Below are 20874 nucleotides of genomic sequence, written 5' to 3'. Positions count from 1 at the left end.
TTATATACTATATAATGTTGCATTCTCTGGGTGAATAATTGAGAATTAAACTCAATGTTTATACGACCTGTGGAATACCTTGTTAATTGACATCATGCAAATTTTGAAAGCACGTACCTTGAGTAACATGTCATATGCTTCACCTTATAAGTACGTACAACCATCAACAAAGAAATTCGAAGATCTTATGTACCGGTAGGCAGCGTTTTCTATTACCTACTAGCTAACATACATGTACAGATCAATGATAAAAAATTATAAATATTATATATTATATAATAATACATAACTGTCAGTGAAGTGTTCAGCCATCAGCCCAGTGTGCACCCAAACGTTGCTGCACCGTTGTATTTAGGTCGCATTAACATATAAAAAATGTTCCCCGCGTGGGAATCAAACCCACCAACTCCCGATCGCTAGGCGGACTCTTCATCCACTACACCACTGCGACTGTTGAAAATTTTAGACAAAAATATTGACTATTTATTTTTAGTTGAAACTTTGAAACTAGACTCATTTTAATGCATAACACAACTTAAACAATATATTTTATCCGGCGATTTTGAGTTTAAGTTCATCTTAAGCATCTTTAAGTGTAAGCAACTGATTTGTAAAATTAAAAAAAAATGAATTTCTAAAATTTACAAGAAATCATATTTTCATTGATGCTAAGCATGTACTGTATTATTATTAAGTACGATTTCTACTCGGGGAGCGTTTCATTATCCCCTCTTTAGACACCAAGTACTTGTTCTTTCTAGGAAACGGATTCGACAGTGTGCATATCTGCCGATAATAATCGAAAGGGCTGTTTGCAGTAAATAGTTTTTATTTTTATATTATTTAAGGAAATAATTTAAAATATTACATTTGAATGCAACCTAAATACAACGTTGCAGCAACGTTGGAAAAAAAAACGTCGGGAAAACTTTCATATACACCATTGTGACAACCAAACTGCAACGTTTGAATGCAACCTAAATACAACGTTGCAGCAACGTTGGAAAAAAACGTCGGGAAAACTTTCATATACACCTTGTGACAACCAAACTGCAACGTTTGAATGCAACCTAAATACAACGTTGCAGCAACGTTGGGAAAAAACTTCGGCAAAACTTTAATATACACCATTGTGACAACCAAACTGCAACGTTTGAATGCAACCTAAATACAACGTTGCAGCAACGTTGGCAAAAAACGTCGGGAAAACTTTCATATACACCATTGTGACAACCAAACTGCAACGTTTGATGAAACGTCCGGTTGTGTAGGTTGTGTAGTTCGTTCTTTGGTGAGTTTTAAGACGGATCTGATTTCAAGTTTCCATGATTTATCTGCTAAGAATGGGGCATTTATCAATTGTTTCACACTATGATTGTTTGGACGTTCTTTTTTCGCATTACGCATAGTGATGAAACAATCTGTAAACTGGACTTTCAAGCAGAAAGTAGCTTATATTAGGTTGTTTACGCATTGTTTACATGTGTAGATAGATGTGTATGCCTATGTGGAGATGTTTCGAAACCGTCAGTCACTTCGTCACAGCGTCATTCTTTTTCCACGCTACACCCATAAATGTGTTAATGTAATTCAGTGGGGCATTTGCTTACGTTTGACACATATCTTCTTTACAATATAATCAATGAAAATATGGCCTTGTTCTTATGAATTTGTTGTAACTACACACTGATTGCTTTATATAACATCTTATATTTTAAATAAATTCTCGCGAAAGACATGTTTTTAAACAAAACCATGCCTATCATCTTTTCGCTGGTTTCAAAAACATATTAATTTCTTTTCAATGCACGAATCCGATACAAACATTTCATATATTTGTTGAATTAGCGTTTGTCTTGCACGAAGATTGGAAAAATGGTAAAGCGATAGGACTTGTTTGAATCAAAATACACTATCGTGCTAGACATGTGCCATCTGTTATTCAAACGAGATCAAAACGTTTTTTCGCCAGCAGACATGGATTAATACAATATCGCAATATTTCATTGGCTGATTTTAGCATAATCCACCGGAACAAATTGTATGATACTGTGGGTAAAACGATGTTTATTATGATTGAGATCATTATTTTAATGATAATGATGATCATCATCATCGTCATCATCATCACCATCACGGCAAAAATCTTGGTTAAAACCTTAGCCAAAGCACCATATGCCAATTACGTTAATTTTATTATTTGATACCAAACGGCATGGAACCAACGAGAAACATAATCTTATACAAAAATAACCGGTAGAGAAATTCCTTTGGCATCTTCGTTGTGTTTCCATTGAACGAGTTCCGTTCAATGAACAGCTCATTTGTTTTAATGACCTTGAATGTGTTACGGAACTGTGAGTATTTGATGTTGGATATTTTGAGATACATCATTATATTATAAAACGTGACACTTTATTGAGTGCAAGTAGCGTCTGTTTCAGTAATAAAATGAAAAAAATAAACTGGAGGCACTCATTATATGACCGTGGTAGTTAATGTAAAAAGATGATATTCCTGTTTACGATAATGATGACGATGATGATGACACTGATGGTTATGATGATGATCGTTTAATAGTCACGCCCGTGTCGATGGTGACCGGGTTCCGTGATTATAACACATATAATAGATATCAAAATGTATACAACCCATGATAAATAACACTATGGACATGTATGTAATTCTGAATTATGAGGCAACTTAATCAAATTCGCAGTCGCACTGTTATACTTGGTTTATAGGATCACCGAGCTTACACTTATAGCATGTGTGTGATTCCAACCCACAATGACATCAGCCAAACATCGTCCGGAGTTGCACGTAAATAGGTGATATTTGGTTAATATTTCGCCATCAGTATCCTTATAAAATCCAAATGTATTCCAATCAAATCTTAATCTTAATTCAGAAGCATTATATCTACTCTACAAGTAAAGGTTTCATTATGGCTAACTAAACAACACATAGGTAGTAGACTTTTGATGTAGAAATTATGTCAACGTGGCACTGATTTGCGTGTTAAATTAATTCACCAACTTCCCACATTACTTAAAAACACTAACGTATTTTGTATTCTCAGGCAGCCGACCGTTGGTGTCGATTTAAATCTATAACCAGCTATGTTATATTATTAATGTTTATTGGTACAACAGCAATGAAGAAATAATATCAAATACAACCTAAACCTACACATTTGGTGACCTTATTGTTGGGTGTAGCCTGTGTTCTTTTGAAATGTATAATCCAATATTCCAGTTAAATTGCCTCCTCGATATTTCCACCCCCATAACGTTTCGACTTACCTGTCGAGTTAATAAGCATTTCAATGAACAAGCAGAGCCGACCACATGGTGATACGCCCTCAGTTAAAATAACTTCCTTTTCCGTGGTCCCAGTGACGTCTTCTTCAAATCTCGATATAAGCTATTTCTGAGACATTATCTCGTAATACATCATGGTTATATTTTTCTTTTAAAACATCGGGCTTGCGAAAATAACAACCTTCTTTCTTGAAGGAGACTATACCTATATGTATATAGTCTTACTTGGGAATATAAATAAGCCGTGCTCTATGAAAAGGGGGTTAAATGCAGTCCGTACAGGCTAATCAGGAACGACACTCTCCGCCTAAACTGGATTTTTGCTAGGAAGATACTTTCTGTAAACGAAAAATACCATAACAGCGGAAAGTGTCGTTCCTGATTAGCCTGTGCGGACTGCATTAAACCCCCTTTTCACAGAGCACGGCCAAAATGAATAACCGCTAAGAAAAATATGATCCAGTTGTTTATTCAAATGTTGCTGAGGCGGCTTATGCCTTACGAATCCAGTAAAATCGTTATTTGAATATATAATTTGATTGAAGGCAGATGGAAGACAGACACACAAGTATTGATAATGGCTTATGTTTTCAATATAAATCACATGACATCTGATCAAATTGTTAAATAAGTTGGATTGAAAAATAAATTCAGTTTTAGATTAAACGTGTTTTGACGCCCTTCTCGGATGTTTCCATATTCACTATTAACTTGCAAATCTTCAATGTAACATGTCATGAACATGTCATTGAATGATGCTGTTATCTTAGAAAAATCACTCCCAAACGAAAAGCACATATTTGATGTTCGAATGGCACCAGATTATGTCAATCTTTGAGTGTCTAAGCGTTGCATTTGTATTAAAGATTATTGCGCTATTTTTTTAAATTTATAGTGGGCGGGCAGTTTGTGTTTAGTTTATCTTTAGCAAAAAGATTAATTCATACGGGCAACTATAGAAGCAAAAGACAAGTGTTTTTTTCCGAGCTCAAATACGTTTAAAACATAATATGTTAATAACAATATTATATTCACTCAAACAACCACTTTAACACAGCTGGTAAACAAAAGAAATCGAGAAAATTATAATCTCGTTGTGCCAGAAAATGCACCTTTTAGACCACTGAATGAATCCCCTGTTATTGTGAATGATAAATTAAGCTTTAAATTAACGAAGCATCGTATACTTTGTTTTAAACGCAGGGTACGTAGAAGCATCATACGACTTGCACGGTGCATTAATCTATCTAGTTACCGAGTAATTGGTCTACAATTGCATCCATCCCTATGCGCTTATATCTTAGATTCTAAAAATCTGTGAACATCAACAAGTGGAATAATTATCCAAAATTGCTGTGTTTCATTCTTATTTATATAAACAATATATAAACAATTCCGTCTGTTTCTTGATAAACGATGTTCCAAACGCTCGTCAATTAAATTAACGTCTGTTTTACCACATTTCCAGGTATCGTCTGCCATGTTTGAAAACACCTTGCTCGCGTGCTCGTCTCGCGCGCTATGACGTCATGAAGCAGAAGACACGAACTCTGCGAGATGGGTAGTGCCAGTCTTATCTGACAGAATCAGGGTGTTGACTTCAGTTTGATATAAACTTCTGTGCCGAATCATCCTGGAAAACAGTGTACGGTAGTTGTTCGTAATATGTAGACCTGTGTTGTAAATATGTAGCTTAATATCTTCTCGAAAGTGTTAAGTGTCATTCGTTGTGCTTTTTGTATGTGTGTGTAAGGTATAAATTTTCAGTCATTAAGGATAACTTCGACGTGTACAAAAACATGTAATTATTGAGCAAATTACTAGGAAACGGGCAAAAGTGTGAATTAAAATTTGACATTAATGGTGCTAATATTCAAAGGTTGTGAACTATAAGAAATTCTGAGTTATGGAGTAATTTAGTACGTTCCTGAAGTGGAATTGTACTTTATTAATTATATGTTTATAGCTTAAAACAGTATAATTTAATGTAATTTAAAAAAAAATGGCTACTGGACATAAACTTGTAAAAGAAATAACCGACCAATTTTTACATTGTAAAATATGCTACGAACCATACAAGGAACCAAAAACGCTGACTTGCTTGCATACTTTTTGTGCGGACTGTATTCAAAAACATGTTGATTCTGACACGAACAGAAGTTCCAGATTTTTACTTTACACTCGTTATATCACATGTCCGTTGTGTCGAGCAAAGACGGAAATCCCTTCAGGTGGCGTGCGCAGACTACAGGACAACTTTCTGTTGTCAAGTTTAACAGACGTTCTTGACCGGAAGCGAGTAGGAAAATTCCCCCCATGTGAGATCTGTCCAGGAGAGCGACAAAGGGGGAACAACTACGCGAGTCACAAATGCTTGGACTGCGCGAAATTACTATGCAAAACATGCGTCAGTCTACACGCGACGACAAAAGTGACCCAACATCACAGTTTAATTGACATTGAAGGCGAGAAGGACATTGAATGCAAGACGCATCCAGAGGAAATAGTCCGTTACTATTGCGAGCCATGTGACGAATGTGTGTGTGTCGTCTGCACTTTTCAGGAGCACAGGGACCACGAGATTTGCTCCTTTAGCGACGGGTTTTCGAAATACAGGGAAGGTCTGGACAACCTGCTGACCCGATGCAAGGAACGCTTGACCGATGTCCAGTCCAGAGTGACCACAATCAACAACGTAGAGACCGCGCTGAAGGAGACGCGAGAGAACATTCGAGACCTTGCCATAAGCTATATAGCGCAGGTAATTTACGGGTTTGTGTTTTAATTGTAAGGACAAAATATTGGCCACCAAAGGTTAAGTCCTATCGAAATGCATTCAAAAAGGTATTCTGATAGAGCATACATACGTCGTAGCGACGAGTTAAAACTAAGAGTATACCGAGAATCCGTCCAATGTTTTTCCCAAGTTACTTTATATCAAAGGCCAAAACGCATGTAGAAACTTTCATGAATGAAAACTTACTAAAAACGCCATTCGTTTTAATATTCGAAAACTAGTATCCAATAATAAGTTCCTTCGGGTCATTTTATTCCACATGTAAGCGGTTCTTGGCCGCTGAATCATGTGTGTACTTGTAGTGTTTGGTATACTCACAACTCGTTAACATATCAATATTAAACAGACACAAAACGTCCTTCTGGGCTCACCAACAAGTACATTCCGACACGCGCGAGCCATTTTCATAGTTTATATTCTAAACTTGTTTTGTGAAAATATTTAAAAACATGCTCGCGTTATAAAACAAATGGAGTGCATTCATAATAAAAGAATATTTCGTGCGTTTCTTTTGATAATGATGCATATATCGTGTGATTAATGTTCTCATGCCTTTAGCATTGTTCATGGCATTCCACGTGCAATGAACGTTGATGTAATACTTCCGGTGTACAGCCACAGGCTAGATAAACTTATCACGGGCTTATCAGCCTCTCAGAGATGGTGTGACTGTGCGCGAGATACCGGCGTCTTTCATGAGGCCGGACATGCATATGTCTTAATAAACAACGAAGGTTTTTCCTTGTCTACTATCAGAACGACAAAATTATTGCATTCCATCGCGATTGTTGCATGAGTTTCTGGAAACTGCATGAAAGAAAGACAGAAGTTTGTTCTTACATAATCACAGTATGCTTCAATCACCACAGAAAATTTTCATTACAGTTTTTAAAATATATAGAAGTGTTTATTTTGCCCAAAACAAAAGCAATACATGTCTTAAAATATTGAAAAGAGATAGAATTTGGAAATTGATAATTCGATATTCACATTGAAATCGTAAAAACAATACACGAAGAAAAGTTTTTTATGGCCGGTACCATTACACATAATAAATACATAGACATGAAAATCAATATTTCATTTGAATCGTTATTATTCCTATATATTCAAACATTATATATACTATGTGTTATATGTTACATGGAAACATTGTTTATCCAGCAAAAAGTGTGCCTAATACTTTTTTCAACAAGCGTTGTTTCCCCCATTAAAATATGTTGATTGGTTGATAAGAACCCACAAAGTTTCCACATTCCACCTCATCATTACCAGGGAAATTCTATCTTTTAACGCCTTGAAACCGCAATACAATTGATCTAACCTTGACAATACACCTCGTATAAACATTGAAGACATCCTCGCAAGAAATTAGGCGTGACAGACGGTATTTACTGGGAATGTACATGCCCATTCAATTTGGCTGGTTACAGTCTGAAATGGGATTTAACTCATGATAAATCAGCATATAATAAAGCAATGTAAAAACTTTTTCAAGAAGTTGATCATTATGGAGCAAGCAAGCGTGTGTACACTACATATTCTAGCGACTGCCATTTTACTAGAGATAATATGTAATTCGCATTAGCATAAGATGCAAAATACCAAGTATATTTACATCGACTGACGCGATTCAACCTTCACAAAGTTTGTTATCTGTCAAATATTGTTCTACAAGACTGATACATGCATGTGGTATAAAGCTAACTAAATTACGATATCAAATTACAAAATGTACATATTGGGGATGATTTCTTTTTATTTAAAAACGACCATTTGACATTCAAACTTTGTTATATTTGCTAGAAATTATCAAACAATTTGGAAAATAAATGCATTCGAATACAATATGTCAGTATGCGCGTCATTTTCACTAAAATTTGTTTTCTAACACCCAAACTGTAGAGTATATTTTTTGGAAATACTCACAAATTAAAGTTCATAATTGTTCGAATTCACAGCAAGCCACCAGTCGTGCCTTTTGCGTTGCATGCCATTTATCCCCAGGACTGATAAGGTTTCGTTACCGTAATGTATAATTACGCATCCACATTCAAATCCAATTATCTCCGACATGCTTGTCTAAATCATTAATACTAAATTGCCCGTGAGATCGGAACGTTTGTTTGCAAAGCACCAACATTCGTGCTCGGTACGTGTTTTATGCAAAATACGGAATGTATGTTTATATCATTAGCAAGTTGTGTTTCTAACGATTTTCTTCCAATGTTGCTATTGGAAACTTTTCAAGCTTTTGATGTTGCTGGAACCATATGGCATTTCCATCACTAAAGTCTTATTGTCATTGTTGTATTATAAACACTCTTTCAAATGCAATAAAACGCTTGTCTTCCTTTGATTTTACATGTACTTAAATGAGCATTATAATGGCTTAACTGGACTAAAATCTCGAGTTATGCCTAAGTACCAAGCTAAATATAAACCATGTATGACCTGTTTGTATCATAACATTTTGGCGATGAGTGCATGTTTTTCCATTGGATCCATTTCCAACCTTTTAATGTAATTTTTATTTTGTGTTATACTAAAATACATGTTTGTAAGCCCTTAATTATATTTGCTTTCGCCACCCAATAGCTTGAGACATGAATCATAAATCACATCTTCTTTGATGTCTTTATTTATACTGTCTCAACCACGTATTTTATACTATGTTTCGCTTGTAAAGCATTTAAGTTATTTAAGTGACCAAAGATATTAAGTTGTGTATAATTGGGCCGTGCTCTGTGAATAGGGGGTTTAATGCATGTGCGTAAAGTGTAATCCCAGAGTAGCCTGTGCAGTTCGCACAGGCTTATCAGGGACGAAACTTTCCGCCTGAACTAGATTTTTGCTAAGAATAGACTTTCTTTAAACATACAATATCATAAAAGCGGAAAGTGTCGTCCCTTATAAGCCTGTGCTGACTGCGCAGGCTAATCTAGGATGACACTTTACGCACATGCATTTAACCGTCTTTTCACAGAGCACGGCCCATATCTAATGTTAAGTCCAGTCTCTAGATTGAGCAAGTTCTTCCCAATGAGAAAATCCCTCTCAAAAACATCCATCTGCACAAGTCATACAAAACCATAAGCTTCAACCCAAAACGAACCAGACCCCAATGTTTGGATAAACATACTTTTCGGGTAATTTTCTCCTTAAAATATTAATTGAATAGCTTATTTAAAACGTTTGGTCCCTCACGTGCATTTGCATATTTCTTGGGTAGACTATATAAATGTTGGGTAACTGAATTATTATAACTATAAATATTTCTTAGCTTATTCTCTTCTCGGCTAGGTTAAATAACATTTCGGGCCACTTTAGCATCTTCGGAAATTGAGAAAAATTGATGATCATAAAAGTCAACATTACAAGAAACAGTGTGGAGAGTACATACGTGAGGTAGTTGCTGAATACACATGTACTCTCAAAGCTTACTACTAACTTTCATATTAACACACCATGCACTATCTAGCATAGGCCCGCTATGTCACTACATGTAGCAACTGTGTTGGTTAACTCATGCTGGTTCTGACGCTTTAGTAAAATAGGAAAACAAATTATATACCATTTGTAAATTAACAAAACAGTGTGATGTATGTATTCGTTAATGAGCTGTCCCACTTTGCGCACATCCGCTTATATAAAATATGTCTTACATTAAATTATGTTTTGAAGTTCATAAACGTGCTCCGTACCCCTGGCGAAATGACTGCCATGGATAGGTTGTATTACCATTTATATACATTTTTAGATAATACATTCACAATACTTGGATTTATGTAGAAGCTGAAATGGGTCCAGCGGTAGGGTTATAATCGAAAGGACGTTTTTTGTATGATAGAAAATTAAAATGAAACCTCTATTTGCATGCATTACAGTATTCTTTATAAAACAAAACAAAATCTTTAACCGTATAAATTGAACTCTCGGATTCGGAACGTACACAACCTGCAAACCCGAACGTTATACATATGTTTTTGTATTAAAGGGGCCTTTTCACAGATTTTGGCATGTTTTGAAGTTTGTCATTAAATGCTTTATATTGATAAATGTTAACATTAAATTTTAAAAGCTACAGTAAAAAATCAAAAATAAAATTTAAAAAAGGAAAAAAAAGTAGCCCTCAGCAGGGCTCGAACCAGTGACCCCCGGAATCCTGAAGTAAACATGCATTAGCCAATTGAGCTATCCGGCCACGCATACATAGTACGCGTATTTTATACCTTATATAAGCAATCTTCGTAGTTTCACAAATTTAAACGACAACAACAGAACTCTCTAAATTATTCAATCGTTTCGCGTTGCAACGCTTTATAATTTTTAGGTTTTTAAATCGTCAAAAGATGCATATAAAGGCTATATTAGACCATAGCAAATGTTCAGTAATACTGTTTCCCCACAAATATCATAACTAAACCGAAAATTTGCGAATCTGAAACAACTTTTTTCATTTTTTTCAATTTACCAAACCGTGAAAAGATCCCTTTAAAGTTATAAAGTGAATTAACTAATAAACAATCATACGACCAGTTTTCTAGAACGATGTTAATATAGAAGTATATGATAAGTTCACTGTCAGAAATAAATATAAAAAGGACAAACAGAGTACACAAGGCGCAAACAATTACACAATTAATTATCATGTATTCAATGTAAAAAATATCAAATTAACATGCAATGTATTAAAGGCGTACATTAACATATACCGATAATTCCCGGCATATACGATTAATTCAATGTTAGCCAGAATCGTTATCAACAATGAAATGAACAGAAGAAAATAATGCGTTTATATTTTCTCCGGAAATATATCATCCGACTTATATATGGGATTTCTTAATGAACGCGTGATGCCTTGTTGAAAGGTTCCGTTGATTCCCACAGGTTTGCAAAACCCATTAGCCTGATGGATACAATAGGGGGAAACTCGTCGTATGTGTGCTACCTGTTCCATTCTTAACAGACGTTGTGTTCTCGTAAATCTGGAAACTGCATTTACTGGCATTGTCTGTAAATCTGTGCATTTTCTTTTCGTTTTTTTTTTTCTCATTTTATCTTACAAGGTACAATAGCATAATGATAACGCCTGTAGAATCATTGTTATTAAAAAAACTGTTTTCTGCAACGTAAGCATTTCGATCTCAAGCGGAACGATGTGTTCTTGAATTGTCAAATTGAAGTCCTTTGTTTAATTGTTGTACTAATATATGGTTTTGTGGAAATGCAGATGAAGACAAATTTGAGTGTCTGAGTATAACTGAAATTAAAATGTCAAGAAAAGCAAAAAAGCGCGATATAATGGTAGACTGCGTTTGCAAAGAAGTTTGTCTCATCGCATACCGGGTATAATGCCATGTATCGCCCCGAGAACGCGACACGTGATATTTGATGTGACACACGATACAACAATAGGTTGAGAAGATTGAGATGATTCTCAATTCCTTGACATGGTTGATTCCTTGTTCATACATAGGGTTCATTCCTTGACATGGTTGATTCCTTGTTCATACATAGGGTTCATTCCTTGACATGGTTGATTCCTTGTTCATTCATATGGTTCATTCCCTGTTAATAGGTTCAGTTAATTCTCTATTCGTCGGTCTTGTTGATTTCCTGTGCAATGGTATGCTTGATTCCCGCGCTTTGGTTACAACCATTAATTTTCATGAAACGTTGGTTGTAATTGGAATTAAATCGGATGACAGATGCTTACAATGTTATTCCCTTGCAAAGAACGATTACTCAGAAAAGAAAATCTACCGAAAGCGTTCCTGAACCTATGCATTTTTTTCTTGTTTTTGTCAAAGAGTGACCTATCGATAAAACAGATTGAACTTTAAGAAATCGTTTGTATAGACATAATTAAGACATTGAAGCGTAAAAGGTGTATGAAAAGTTTGCATATTAAATATCTTATTTTGGACACAATCACTTGCAGTCGTCTTCTGCACAAACACTAAAATCATATTTCCCATGACAAACTTTCGCATTTCCCACGACAAACTTTCGCATTTCCCACGACAAACTTTACACATGTATTACTCAATGTTCAGGTGCGCCAGACAGAAAGACAGCTGATGCAAAAGATGGAACAGGAATACGGTTCAAAGATCGAAAGCTTCTTGCAGAACAAGGAGTCGCTGCAAGAAAACCTGGAGGGACTGCAAACGTCATGCAACCTGGCGGAAATCATCATGAACGACCGCGGGGTAATAAAAGTAATTAAGAGTTGTGTGGTGGTTGGGATGTGGATGGTGGAGAGGATGATGTTTGTAATGATGATGGCGATTAGCGTTGGGGTCATATTAAAGGTGATGATAATGTTAATTATGATTTTATTTACGTCGATGATGATATTGATGAAGTTGGTGATTAACGTTATTACACTTATAATGACCGTATCATATAACATTTTATATAATATATCACACAGAGAAATATTATTGACGCCATATTGAACTGTTTTAAAGAGACATTACCAGTTTTTAATTACTTTTCACTCATTTTCAGGTGGAGATGCTACTTCTGAAACGCGAACTACAGAACAAGTTATCGGCCCTTCTGGAAGCACCACTTCCCGACGTGCCCGAAGACATCGCGCAGAGTATCAAGTTCGTCCCCGGCATTGTAAAATTAGGCCATATATCGATGAACTCCGAAACTGATGACGTCGATGGGAACAATGACGTCACCATAGGCGGCAAACACGCGCTGCAAGATGAAAACGAACAGCCTCGAAAGCGGCGATGCCTTTTGCGCGATGCACAGACGAATACAACACCGAGGAACTCGCAAATTGTTCCTGATATTAAATTTGACTTTAGTAAGCTGAACGGCGAATTAAGTTCAAAATCTGACGTCAGTGTGAACACGATATGCGGGGGTGACGGTTCCGGGGTCTGTGTGAAGTGTTCGGCGGAACTGAAGAAAGATTTCGGGTCCACCCACTCACTTCCGGTCGTCGACGGGACCGCGCCCGTGATCCAAGATATCATAATAACAAACGACGGGAAGGAGCGTCGCCGACGACGGAGCTTTATCAAAAGCCGACGAGTTCAAACGGACGTATCGTTGTCGAACGAAAGCATTGACGAGTTGTTTTCTCCTACAAGAATGTCCAGCCAAGAAAGTCTAAACGGCTCTTTCCGAAAGTTAAGTCAGAACTCGCTGACGGCGGTTGCGGAATGCGTTATAACGGTCTCGACTGGAAGTGACCCTATTGGGTTCCCGCCAGAAGAAAAGCCGGTACCGAAACCTCTTTTAGCAATCCCTAGAACGTATACGCGTAACAAGGGAGTTAATACGACTGAGGAGATACGAGTGGTGCGGGACAGCAGGTCTGTTCGAACCAATACTAACGAAGTTGATTATCGGGAATCTGCAACTATGACAACGCCGAATATTCGCACAATCGACTCACAGACACCTGATAAGATCTTAGTCCATCAGGCGATTGCCACTGATTACACGGGACAGCGAAATAAGCGCACATCAACACCGATCATTATTCAGGTCGACAGTTCCACGTTCATGTCTCCTTTATCGCAAGAAAACAAGTTCACTTGGACAGAGTCGGTGCAAACAACTGAACGATCTATTTGTACTGACAATTCCGAGACCATGGAATCTACAACCGAGACTGTGCCGCCATCGTTGTGTGATCAAAGTTTCAATATCAAACCGGAAGTACAAACGGTACAAACTAATACAGATCCTGTGCAGTTTGCGGATCAATCAGATCCCGTCTCGGCAGCGTCCAGTAAGAAAACGAAAGAACGGAAAAGCAAAACTAAGGAAAAAGAAAGCAAAGAGAAAAGTGGCGAAAAGAAAACGAAAGAAAAGAAAGAAAAACGTGCGAAAAAGAAGTATAAAGATTCGTGCATTGAAACAGAACCGGTAATCAGAAATGTAAAGGAGACGTGGACTACGCATGTGCAGACGAAGGAGTCGTGGTCAACGACTGTTTCCCTGCAGCTAGTCAATACTGGTACAACTCCTGACAGGCCGGCAACAAGGGAAGCTGGTATTGCAACAAATCCCGTTGTTAAGGTCAGTTTGAGAAAAAAATGTTTCATTTATCTTTTTTATCGGGTTTGAGTTAAAACGAACAGAAATTAAATCTCAATTGCGTTATCTGCATGTATGTCAGTTAATAAATTGCCCTTCGTCAGTTTGAAAATAGCGTCTACGACAGCTGTCATAATATAAGAAACAGTTGCTATGTCGACGTCAAAGATGTCACCGATAACTTTAAGAACATTCCTAATAGCCAAGAATGGTCAACAAAGAGACATGTTTTGTCGTTTCTGTAAACTGGGATCGAAAATATAAACAAGTCTGCCTTATTCTTGGAAGGGAGACCTTTTACTTCGCCACTTATGTCACAAATTAAGTCATTACGTTATTAATTAAGTTATTATTTTAATAATATAAAAGGCTCTACGATAGAACAATTAAACAAAAGTTGATATAATAGATAGATTTTATTACGTTTATCAAAATGATAGGGCACTTTCAATAGTACATGTATGGTGTGTGGCGTTTATACCACACTTCGAGTTATTCCTAGTGTCGATGTTCTTTGGTACATTAAAATCAAAAGGCATTAGATTAAAATATCTTGTTGGAATTTCCTTGATAATCACAACACTTGTGGTCGCTCTACAATTAAACATAATTAATTATTTTATAAACACAATGGGTTCTGTCCTCGACTATAAAGGACACGCATGCTATTGGAATTAATTTCTTTTGCAACATGTACTGCATACGCGTGTAATACGAATGCCAATATTTGTTTAGCTCACCTGAGCGCAACGTGCTACTGCTGAGTTTCCACAGTTTCGTCGTTTTTCGTCCGACGTTTATTGACTTACCTGCATAAAACGTAATAAACACATTTTTCTCGATGATATCCCCAGCGATTTTAAAATTGGTCCAGTTGGTTAAAAAAGATAATTATTTAGCCAAATTAAATAAAAAGCGTGTGAATACTAAAGGTCACATGTTTGTCCAATCGTCATTAAACTTGCTTAAAACATGTGCCTCAATGATAGATATCTCAGTCGAATTCGATATTGGTTAAAAAATATAGTCGCCACTTTCCGATTTTATGACATTTTTCGTTTAAATGAAGTCTCTTCTTAGCAAAAATCCAATTTAGGCGGAAAGTGTCGTCCCTGATTAGCCTGTGCGAACTGCACAGGCTAATCTGGGACAACACTTTACGCGCATGCATTATGCCCAGTTTTATCAGAACGCGGCTCATATTATCAAATTGTTGTGATTGGGCGTTTCAATAACTGCCGTAATGTATACTACTATTAACACAAATAAAGCACGGCTGATTCGACCAGCATAGCAGGAATCAGTGGTCTGGATATATATAGTGAATATATATAGTGAATATATATAGTGAATATATATAGTGAATATATATAGTGAATATATATAGTGAATATATATAGTGAATATATATAGTGAATATATATAGTGAATATATATAGTGAATATATATAGTGAATATATATAGTGAATATATATAGTGAATATATATAGTGAATATATAGTGAATCTATATAGTGAATCTATATAGTGAATATATCTAGTGAATATATATAGTGAATATATATAGTGAATATATATAGTGAATATATATAGTGAATATATATAGTGAATATATATAATTAGAAGGAAACAATTCAATAAGCTTATAAAACCTGCATGTTTCAAGTCTGATATTTACACTCCCTATAAAACCTGCATGTTTCAAGTCTGATATTTACACTCCCTATATAAAACCTGCATGTTTCAAGTCTGATATTTACACTCCCTATATAAAACCTGCATGTTTCAAGTCTGATATTTACACTCCCTATATAAAACCTGCATGTTTCAAGTCTGATATTTACACTCCCTAAGCAACAGCTTTGCTAACATGACATGACGAAGGGCAATGGCTGCTCAACTGCATTTTGTATATACTATTTGCTTTGACATTCCATACTCTGTATGAATGAAGTGATTTAAATCGGTGTTGAAGATGAAAATTATTGCTTCAATTTATAGGGCACGCATATGCCATACACTGTGGCTCTATTTAATGTTGTCGTGCATTGTATGATTAGTTAATTCCAGTTAAATGGATCGGAATACTATATATAGACTAATAACAGCCACTATTGGCTCCTCCCACTTCCGTTAACAATATCTAGACATTTAAATCATTATAAAACTTGCTCCAAATAATTGTTCTAATTGTTTCTCATCCGAGATGAAAAAGGTTACGGTCTGTGGGGAGCAAGGGCGTTTTGCCTTACATGGTTTACTAAAACCGTATAAAACCCCGAGAAATCAAATCTATATATGAACATTGTTGCTAACGATCTCTCGGCCTAGTTCAGAACTGAGCCGGATGGAGTTAAAAATAAGGTCACGATGTCAAATCAAATAAAAGTTTTTTTCTAGAACCATAATGAATTATGTTGTGAACCCTTTTCCTGAATACATCTCGGACATGTTTGAAATTGTCTCAGAGTGAGTCAAAAGGTAGTTGGCTGTGGAAAAAAAAACTTTGTTAACACTATTGAAATCACATTGTTTGGCTCGATCATCAGCTTACTAAGAACATGTAATCTTATGATGTCCCGGTAGAGTTCGAAACTGCTTCACGGGGGATCAAAAACAAAGTATACAAAGTAAAATTAATAAAAAGGCTTGTGAACATTCAAACAGCCACATTTGTTTCCCTTCTTCATTAAACTTGATCAGAAATATGTCGCGATTACATCAATTAAAGAAAACGCTTGTAAACTCTCGGAAAATAACATTAATTTCCGCATTAGTCTTGAGCCTTTTCAGAACGTTCTCATGATTTTCCCGCCGGTTTAGGTATGGTTCTGGCCAATGGAAAAACATTCCCGTCGATTGTCAGGGCATTTTAATGTAGGTAAAATTAACCATTTTGACTTCATACATTTACTCTTTAATTAAATATTTCGGCCAAAGGCCTTCTTCAGTAAACCTCTTCAGTAAGGCCTTTGGCCGAAATATTCAATAAAAGAGTAAATGTATGAAGTTTTAATAATTTCCTCCCTCTGGAGATAGAGTATTAACCATTTTACCTCTCTGGAAGTGACGTGTTTTAACTACTCTCGACCAATCCTAAGTTTCTACTCATTTAGGCAGATTTGTTGTTATAATACATGGGCTGCGTTCGAAAATTAGTGTGTAGTGTAATAAACAAAAACATGGCTGACATTTATTCCGGCTACTTTTCTTATACGTTTTGTGTGTAACGTTATGTGAAACACAAAACGATCATAACAGTTGAGCGTCTTGGAGTCTCAAATGAGCCCCTTAGGGCATTGACCCTTTAGTTTGATACCGGTCGATTTAGTTATATAAATTATACATGCATACTGAAAAATACTTTGTATGGTTTTAAATTTTGGATGCTTGCATTTTTGCTCGAAAAACAGATTAACCTGCAGATCAATATGGTCGATTTCATTCAGCGATTTATTACGAGTGCGTAACTAATAATATCATCAACATAGAAAGTGGGCGATGTTGTTGTTTAATCAAACTGCTGACCGCGTAGACATACTGCTGTCGCGAACAAACAATTCTATTCAGATTGTGAATAGTTCGCGCATTTGTTTTTATTTTAAAATATATATTTTAAGAAATCTATGTTGGCCGTTTTCTAAATATATATAACAGAAAAAAACACAAATCTATAAATCGGTTTAACTACTCTCCTCGTAGTCTGCAGAATCCCTATGTTGTTATATTATGACGGACTTATTAAAATATAATACTAAAAAATCCCCAGTGTCAACGCAATAACTGGACAATTCTTGTCGAAATTATTGGCAATAACGTTTCAAAAAGTAAACATTGTATTCTGTTTGTTAAACAGGTGGAACAGGGGACATACACGGAAGTTATCAACCTACAAGACAACTCCTCAGAAACCGCCGTTATAATCTGCGACAACGAGACGTTAACGGAACGTATAGGTCTTCAGGACGCGCAGACCAGCATAGATCTCTACACGCAGACGTCGGAAACGTTGACCGACAATTGCTACCTCACGGACACTGGCTGCATGACGGACTCGGAATGGTTCTGGGACCTGGAGCGTGACGTCAACGTCGTTAAATGTGACGTTTGCCAAGAGACGCGCGCTTTTGTAGAAACGTCAACATCTCCTATCGAGTGCAAAGAATTTCAGATCGCAATGCAGAATAAAAGTTTTATGAGTACGCATACACAGACAGTTAAGCGGAAGTTTTACGATAAATCCGTTGTGACGTCATTCGATTTCGATGACGTTCCCGATGGTATGAAAGGAATTCTGTGTACTGACGTCTCGACGTCAACGGAAAATCTGCCGTATATCGGTCTTCTGAGCGATATGGACTGTGACGAATTGATATTAGTTCCAGAAATTGCATTTGACGTCATCAGTTCTGAAGCGGAATACCGAAAAGCGTACGCGTTCTCATTTCCGAACTCGATGTGCGATTCAAGTACGCAGACTATAGTGTCGTCTGCAATTGCGGGCTCGGATCTGGATCCTGCGACTTTAGAGAGTTTTCTTAAAGCGGCAGTGTCACACACGGTCACGATAGGCGTTAACACTGAGCAGAAGTTAACATTTGAAAAGGAAACATGGACGCCATCTTTACATCAGTTAACGCAAGGAACCAATACTTCGTCCAACACGGACAAATCCGATAAATCGACGAGTACGGAATCTTACGTACGTGCAATTAAAGAAAGTTTTGTTGTCCAGTCGCCTAGAATTGAAAGATCTGCTGTAGAGAAAATCGTAAAGAATGATATGTCAACGGAAACGGACAACTCCCTTCTTGATGACAAGATGATCGCGTGCATTAACAAACTTAAAATAGTCTCAGAAAGGTTAAACAGTCCTACAACTAAAATGTTTGCGGAGTCAATGCCGTGGGGTCGCCTTGATGACGCAAGTGACGAATCTCTCCTTAAGGAGTTAGACCGTGTGCCGGAGGCGGTACGAAAGAAAACTGTCATGAATCTCGTCGCAAAATCAAAGGAAATGACCAAAAGCAACGCACCTAAGACGGAGCCACTTCGAAGGAAAGTGCAGCCTATTACGTCATTAAAACCCAAACAATCACAAGAGCGTGCAGTTGAGCCGGCAAAACAAAAGGATGGAAACCTTGCAATTCAGCGACAAGATTCAATCGAGTCCGTATCGTCAACGACGTCGAGTAAGACCGGAAGTCAGACTCCATTGAATGAGAAAAAGCCGTCACCAAGCAACGGCAGAACGAAACAACTTCGGAGTAATTCTACACCGGGCCGCATTGCAACTGTTCCAAATCAAACAGCTGGAAGAAAATCTTCTCCTAGAGCAGCCCCTAAAACGACCCCGAAACCTGACCAATCGAAAGAGCCCCCAGCAGGGACCAGTCCACCTCCTGGACCTGATTTCTACTCAACAGTTCCCAAAACCCGCCACCCTAAGCATGGCTTAGCAAGTATAACAGAAAACCGGCACTCAGCGTCCGGCTCGACGTTGCTCGATAAATCGGCATCTTCGTCCACGGATAAATCCCTTGACTTTTCGTCACTCAAGATAAACGCTCCTCAAAGGGCGCCGTCTGCATCCCCCACCCCGCCTCGCCATGAGATGCAACAAAATGGCCGACTGTCACGGCAGGCCTCGGCGGCGAATCCCCGCATCGAGGTGCTCGCTTCCTCTGACGGTGAATCAGAAACGCGCGCGAGGACCGGAAGTACTTCTTCTGATCAGACCGACGAACCTTTACAAGAAAAGAAGGGTTTCATTAAAAAGCTTTTCGGGTCAAAGAAGAAGAAATCTACGGACAAACGCAACGCATCTCCAAGCAAATCTCCTAAACCGGGTCGCAAAGCGATCGCTTCTACTCCTCAGCCGTCAGTACCAGAGGAGCCAACAGAAAAGGTCAAGGAAAAGCCAAAACCTTTCGTATACATGCGCTCGCGGATTTTCTCCATCGAAGAGAAGGACAATGAGAAGTATCACAAGCCTATCGTGAACAAATATTGCATTAATAAGGACGAAGAAGAGAAACCACCAGTTTTCGATTTTGCAGCGACTTTTACAAAGAAAAAATAGCGCGTGTTTTATTCAGAAGACCCCTCAATCTCTTGCACGACGGTCACATTATGTATGTGAGAGCAAGGAACGACAACTCTGCGTGGAGATTGAAGACCCCTATTATATCTAATTAGTCATGTTTTGATGTAATTTCAGTTTTTGACCTAGCATGGGTTTACAAAGACACATTAATACATTCTTCAAGAAAGAGCACGCATTGGTTAGAAATGTAAATAATTAAAATATAATTCTTTTTGCCATTTCATCTTTGAACAAGTTTTGGGGAAACCTCTGTTTATTTAACCAATTAATTTTATTTTGAAGTTTGCACAGAATAGATCTTCGTAAAGTATGTGTAGTGCCGGTATTTATTTGTTATTTTTTTATAATCGTTAAAATATTATACGATACCCTTATATCCTGCCATTGGAGAGATGTTATGGGAGTATTTATGAAACAAAAGCATAAGGCAAATTCGTATATGTGGTGCGCGCCAAGGTTTTTTTAATGATAGATGGCGCGTGCCTATAGCAATTTTAGGAACAGGCACGTGTCGATATATGTTGCCAAGCTATCCAATTCACAACTGTCATTTTATGATGTATTTTCTATCT

At 37.1% G+C, this 20874-nt stretch overlaps 1 protein-coding gene across 1 annotated transcript; it reads left to right on the top strand.

Annotated features, from left to right (window-relative positions):
- The first annotated feature begins 4944 nt into the window (after positions 1-4944).
- LOC127851734 (uncharacterized) lies at positions 4945-20612 on the top strand. Its single transcript, XM_052385596.1, has 4 exons — positions 4945-6084; positions 12183-12338; positions 12640-14178; positions 18053-20612. The coding sequence occupies exons 1-4, from the start codon at positions 5326-5328 to the stop codon at positions 20276-20278; spliced, it is 4680 nt and encodes a 1559-aa protein (XP_052241556.1). The 5' UTR covers positions 4945-5325; the 3' UTR covers positions 20279-20612.
- Positions 20613-20874: the final 262 nt, after the last annotated feature.

This window comes from Dreissena polymorpha, chromosome 11 (assembly GCF_020536995.1).
Source record: "Dreissena polymorpha isolate Duluth1 chromosome 11, UMN_Dpol_1.0, whole genome shotgun sequence".
NCBI lineage: Eukaryota > Metazoa > Mollusca > Bivalvia > Myida > Dreissenidae > Dreissena > Dreissena polymorpha.
Note: the sequence above shows the minus strand (reverse complement) of the source record. Positions and strands in the feature narration are given on the sequence as shown.